At 40.0% G+C, this 6,835-nt stretch overlaps 1 protein-coding gene across 1 annotated transcript in view; it reads left to right on the top strand.

Moving 5' to 3' along the window:
* Positions 1–1,149: 1,149 nt before the first annotated feature.
* Ephrin (ephrin) overlaps positions 1,150–6,835 on the top strand; it is a 34,425-nt gene continuing 28,739 nt past the window's right edge. The window contains exon 1 of the mRNA XM_035864953.2: positions 1,150–2,574. Within this exon, the coding sequence (XP_035720846.1) occupies positions 2,456–2,574 (119 nt within the window). The 5' untranslated portion in view covers positions 1,150–2,455. The remainder of the gene's footprint in view (positions 2,575–6,835) is intronic.

Below are 6,835 nucleotides of genomic sequence, written 5' to 3'. Positions count from 1 at the left end.
ACATCTTTATATATTCAGTTATATTTCTGTTTCCTCCTTTCCTTTTCGATCCATCTCTCCTCTTCCTCTTAGCTCGGCGTATTCACTCGCCGAGAAATATATGTAGACGCACTTTCAACAGACGTACGATCTAGTTAAGAAGGGGAAAAGATTTCCCAGTGTATGTATATCGTTTCTTCTCTTTGTAAAACAGAATGATCAGTCGAGTCTACGACAACGTGGGGAAGAAGAAAAAGCTAAACGAAATTAAAGCAGGAAATGTGTCTTAACGCTAATCATAAGTCAAAGAAAAGCACTCTCGTTCTCTTAAAAGCCCAAACTCTAACACGAAAGATATCTGATATAAGACCGTTGTCTAATAATTCCTTAATAGAGTCTATGTAAAAGTATCGTGATTAGTAGATGTTTACATTTTGTTAAGGACGCGTCAATGGATATACATATACGTACTAAAAAATTCCATTCCATCGAATCGTCATAATAAACGATATTGTATAAACACTCTTTGAGTTCTTCGAAAATTGCAAAAAAAAAGAAAAAGAACTATCACTTCGAAGGTTATAAGTAAAATATTAAAAAGTTATTGTTTACGAGTTTTTAGGAAAACAAAAAATGTATCGTTGAGAGCAAGGTTATCGAAGAAAAGATTTCATGGAAAAAGAGGAAAAGAGAGGAAAAAAGAGGAATAGAGAGAGAGAGAGAGAGAGAGAGAGAGAGTTAGAGAAAGAGAGAATTAGACAAAGAGAGAGAGAGAGAGAGAGAGATAGGGAGAGTAAAAAAGGGAGAGTTAGAAAGAGAAAGAATTAGACAAAAAGAGAGAGAAAGAGAATTAGAAAGAGAGAGCTAAGGCACGTCTCTCGATCGTAAGTAGAATAGGACGAAGAAAAAGAAAGAGAGAGAAAGAGAAAGAGAAGAGGCACTCGGAAACGCGCGTCTCGCGAGCAGAGAGCGTAATACCGCGTACCTCTGAAAGAGCTCAAGGAGGAATAACGCGCGGTGGGCTCTCCTGCGTGTTCGCGCATCTTCGGTTAAGTTCGGCGGCATTCGACACCCTCGGCCGCCGTTGCCGCCGTAACCGCCGCCGTAGCCGCCGTAGCCGCCGCCGCCGCCGCACGAGTCTGCTGACGCGAGACGAACGGCCGCGACAGCTCGGCTCGGGCCGACAGACGCGTCCGCGACACCAAGTAGGAAAGTACCGTTTTCTCTCCGCGCAAAGAGAATCTCGAACAGCGGCACTATACGACGAGACGACGGCTATCACATATACCTATTGCTCTTTATTATTATATTATATATCATTCGTCGACTTTTCCTCGACTTCACATCGAGTTTCTATAAACATTTCTGGAAATTACAACGTTATTTGGAAACATTTCGAAGGAACAGTGTACTAAAGTGATACAAAACAGTGTGTTCCTACGACTCAACCAACATTGTTAATTTCTTTGAAATCTCTCAAAGAGAGATCAGTGTTTCTTTGTTCATAGTGTAATCCAAAGGTGAATTACGAAGGTGAAATATCGTAATTAATTCTACGTCATCTTTCTTTGGGATAAAAGAATTTCGAAGATCGTTTGTTTCATATCGTGGATAATATTCTATAAAAGGTTTATTCCTTTTAAAAGTTTATACATCGCAGGAATTAAGATATTAACGATCTTCGTGAAGTCTATTTTGATTCGTTCAGTTCGAAGAACGATCCTGAAAGAAGAGTCCACTCGGAGAATAGTTTAATCTTTACACTTGCGATTGTTGTAAGGTGTACGGTGAGAGAGAGAGAGAGAGAGAGAGAGAGAGAGAGAGAGAGAGGCGCGCTTAGGTCGAAGATCGACGGCCGACGGTGCGCCGTTGATATGCGGTACGTCTCAAATCTCTTAGCATCGTGATTTTTTCGAGTGAAGACTCCTGGAAAAAGCTAGACCAAATGAGAGGTCTGGCAAGGCACACTCCAGGTGAGAGAAGCACGGGATGGATCCATGGGACAAGGCTTATTTCGCTGGACAACTTTGAAAAGTACCGAACGAAATCTGAAAACGATCGAGTCTGATCGCCTTGTCGATGTCGCAACTTAACTATCATCGAAATTCTCATCGTAAATCTTTTTTCATTGTGAGTTCATCGTAAAATATCATCAATTGGATCCTGTCTACGTTCTATCTACGATTTATCCAAGAGAAATCGTTTTCGTTGGATCCAAAAGGGATTAGCGTATGAGACAAATCGCCAATAAAAAAAAAAAAAAAAAAGTTCAAGTGCTAAAGTGGATGTGGTGGCCGTGCGACGAATTGGTGGAAGGTGGTTGTTGTGGACGACATCAACGACGACGACGCCGACGAAAGTGCAAGTGTTCACGTTCCTTTTGCGGTTGTTGTTATTGTTATCGTTATTTCGTTGTTCTCATTGTTGAGTCCAAGTGGCCGTACTGACGGTGCTCGTCCTCGTTCACGTTTTTACGATGGTTTCCAAGTCATTTATGACCCTGGTGTTCCTCGTGTGCCTACAAACGGTTTTACTCTCCACCGTGAGCAACTGCGCGAAGGCGATCAGCTTATATTGGAACACCACGAATTCGATGTAAGTGCGCGTTAAAAAATTTCATTATAATGCGTTTCTCAACTTAATAATCACATTTATATTGGATATACGAAAAGTGATTTTTTTTTAATTTAATAGTTATCTTTTAATCTCCTTTTGAATCGAAAATTTTATCTATAATGAATTCCCGTCTCTATATTATCGAATCATAGTGCGATGTTCAACCCTTCATCTTCCCTTCATTATCTTCGAAAAGTCGTGCAAATGTAAAGTATATCGCCGTTGGCACGCGTGCCAAAGCGTTTAAAGTCGTCGTCGTACCCGAGCGTTTGCCGGCGAATCGATTTCTCACGATGAAACGACCATCGTTGTTTTGAATAACGGCCGTTTATCTTTCTTTCTTTTTCTTCCTCTCTCTCTCTCTTTCTCTCTTTTTCTTTTTACTCTCCGTTCGTTCCGTCTGTACCAAGTTTTATCGGACGGGCAAGGCATTACGACTGCCAAAATTACAGGAGACTGGTCCTGTAACGTTCGCACGCCCTACGACACGCCCTCGTCCAAATTGTCCTGGACAAGGCGATGTAAAAAGCGAGAAAAAGCGGATACTGACGTTTTTACGGGAGTATTATACTCTTTTCTCGTAAATGTATTCCTCTCGATTTCTTGTCCCCATCAACGAAGAAATCGTCCTTGAAGTGGCACAAATCCCTCGATACGACTATTCTCGATGTCATCGTATCATTTCACGTCATTCGAGTTACGTAAGCGTACAATAAGTTTAATCGAAATGATGTTCCGAACTAACATCTCTTCTCGCGTCTCATTATATTAACGAACTCTTTTGTACGATGAAAAGAGATTTATATAATGCTCGTTTTTCCATCGATTCAAATTCGTTTTGAATTAACGTCTTGAATATGAAACGACATCTTTTGATGATAAATGAAAAGGTCGAAATAAAAAAAAATTCTATTAAAAAGAATAATAGTAAGTACGAAAGGGTTCAAATTTCTTTAATGCCATACTTCGAAACCTAGCCAATAGGTAGGTAGTGTTTTTGACATTAACGATCGACAGAAAATAGTGCGCGCATTACTTATGGTTATGCAAAGACGAAATCGCTCGTAGTCGTTCGCGTGCGCAGCCACGAGAATCCATTTCGCGAGAAGAAGAAGTACACGGCTGCCGTCTTCGTCGTGGAGCGTATAAGAAGAGGAGCGCAAGAAAAAAAAAAAAAAAAAAAACAACGTCCCTTCTCCTTCGCCCTCGAACACGACGACGAATAAAAAGAGGAAATGAAAAAGGGAAAAAAGGAGAATCGTGCACTAAACGAGCAAAAGGAGAAACGAGAGAGACAGAGAGAGAAAGAGAGAGAGAGAAAGAGAGAGAGAGAGAGAAAGAGAGAAAGGGAGAGAGAAATAGAGAAAGATAAAGACAGAGACATAGAAGAGAGAGTGAAAAAAAGTATGTCCGAAGAAACGAGGTTGTAAATCTCGTTCTCTTACGAGGAAATCGAAATTTCGTTTTAAAAAAGCTGTCAAGAGAAGAAAGAACGAGATGGTAAAGAGCTGAAAGCGAGTGCCTCCTTGATTATCATAAATCTGTTTCCGTGATGATCATGGAAGAGACTCGACTCTTCGCGGATAGAGGCTGACGTTTACTACCTCGTCGTGTCTTCGAAGGAGACTCCCTTTGTAGGCACACTACGTAAAATGCGTTTAATAAGATTGTTGAAATAACTCGTTGGATCGGATTCATCCCATATGGTTCTCTCTCTCTCTCTCTCTCTGTCTCTCTCTCCCTTTCTCTCTCTCTCTCTCTCTCTCTCTCTCTCTCTCTCTCTCTCTATTTCTCTCTTCATAAGCTGTTAACGAGGGAGCTGTATCTGAGGACCATTGCTGATAGTAAAATAAACATCTTCTTGTATGATAGAATTAAATCTACGCGTCTTACAAATAAAATTTTTCGTGAGATTTTATCGAACTGACGATGAAAGTCACGCAGAAAATACTCTCGAGTTTGGAGACTTCAACGCCTGGATTGCGTTTCGCTCCGGTGCTTTTATCGAACTCTCTTTGCACGTACATTTCTATAGATTACATTTATGTACCTATTATTTTTCTTGTAATTCATCACCATTTTGGTGCCTCTCTTTGATGTCAACTTTAAATAAAAAAGTTACTTTTCATCGAACGAGAATCGAATCGTTACACATATGGAACGTTACGTTATATCTACTTACGTATAAGATATATCACAAAAACACCGTATTTTCGATGTACAACAAAACATGGTATGAAACAAGCGGTACGTTCTTAAACGAGAAACAAGCTGCGTTCGCATTGCAATAACTATTCCGAAAACGCTGACCCAACATTTAACAAGCTAACCACCTTGTGTCCTTCGCTTTGTCTTGTACCGCTTAACGAATCGTACTTAAATATCTCTCTCTCTCTCTCTCTCTCTCTCTCTCTCTCTCTCTTTCTTCGAAATATAAATATCGTTCGAATGAAAAAGAAAAGAGAGAGAGAGAAAGAGAAAGGGTTGTATGAAGTCAGAATGTATTTTTAAAGTTGAATCTCGTCGTAACCAGGAACCAGGAGATTCGAAAAAGTCGACTTTTCGGTTGAAGCAGTAATATCACGCACTACTTTTCAAATGTGAGGGATAAAAGAAAAAAAATGTAATGAATGGCAAGCTGGCTAAGTCCCAAAGCAACGTTTCGTTCTATTTCTCTCTCTCTCTCTCTCTCTCTCTCTATTTTTCTCTTATTCTGTCTGAATAAACGATAACTACGCTTACGGCTCATTCGTCATTTTACCGGAATTGCCCTGTCTGAAAGCGCGCTTGGTAGCAAAGGATCTAGATACGTCACTGCGGTAGTCTTTGTATAGCTAAGTCGCTTGAGGGATTTAGAAAATTCTTACCACGCGAGTATCGCCATTCATTACGTTGTAGAGGATCGACCTCCGCATACTATTAGCCTTGCATCACTTATCCAGCGCCAGTTTATGTAAGAGAAGCAGTACCATGATCTTTCGAACTTCGATTTACATAGATAAATACCTTGTAGACGTTATAAGGAGATTTTCCCTTTTTAAGACAGCGTATCTAATACTTGGTACTATGGCACTTTGAAAAGACATCGATCCGGTATGGACGTGATCGATAATTCATCATTATTCTTATAGCTTGTAATCCGATTGCAACTAATACTATATGTACACCTATACCTATATCAATCACTTTGTTGATTTATTAAAATATTAGGTCATATCGTACAGTAACTTTTACTCGATAGCGATATTATACGGATAACATGCAATTTTGATTAGACGTTCGTCTCAAACGATTACTTACGGTCTTACTTGCTTACTAAATAAAATGTCGTTTAGTTGATCCAAGGCGACAGATAGAACTCGTTGATATTGGAACGTGTTTTTCCAAAGAAGAACACGATATGTAAAGTCCGATGATGAGTGCACGCGAGGAAGCTCGTTTTTGAAAACCTCAATAGCTTTCCTATTATCCACTCGGTAGCTCGACTTTCATGGCGCCTTATAGTTCCAAGTATTAAAGCAACATCGATTTGCGAGGAGGCCACAAATCAGCGGTTTCCCTCGAGGAAACTAGTACCTTTCGCTCGGAAGATTGAGAATTCGTAACTTGATTCATGGAAATAACCTTCGTGTGTCGGTCATACCGAATCACGCGGAAACGAACGTTCGAATTACGAGGAGGAAAAAACGATCGGTAAACGAGAAAGGGACATGACGAAATTTTTTTACATCGTAAATACACAATATACCTATAGTACAAATGTTGCGCGTTATTTAACAAAGCATTAATTAATTATTCGTCATTTGAAGCTCGTCATTGCTTTTTAGCGCCACGTCATTTGCTTATACGTGGAAACAAGAATAGAGAAAGAGGAAGAGAAAGGAGAGATCGCGACGACATTTACGAGTACGCGGACAGCGCGTAAATATCTCCATGAACTGGGAGAGACACCTTCTTCCTGTTACCACGTGTTCCACGTTCCGTGCAATCAAAAGATCAAAGGAGTTGCTGGAGCTCCTACAAAATATGTGGAATGCACGGGAACGATACGAAAATGTGGCGGCACTTATATTCCGTTCCCAATGTATTTATATATTTTCTCTCATTGCTCTTTTATTTATAACGGGTAATGGCTAAACTCGATAAATCGCCTATACTGAATTATATCCCGTTATAACCTATGCTTTACGAAATGTCCATACGAATCGTCCTGACTTTATTTTTATTGATATTTTAAGCG

This window comes from Vespa mandarinia, chromosome 6 (assembly GCF_050613455.1).
Source record: "Vespa mandarinia isolate Hongniang chromosome 6, ASM5061345v1, whole genome shotgun sequence".
NCBI lineage: Eukaryota > Metazoa > Arthropoda > Insecta > Hymenoptera > Vespidae > Vespa > Vespa mandarinia.
This window is presented reverse-complemented; position numbering and strand designations above follow the sequence as displayed.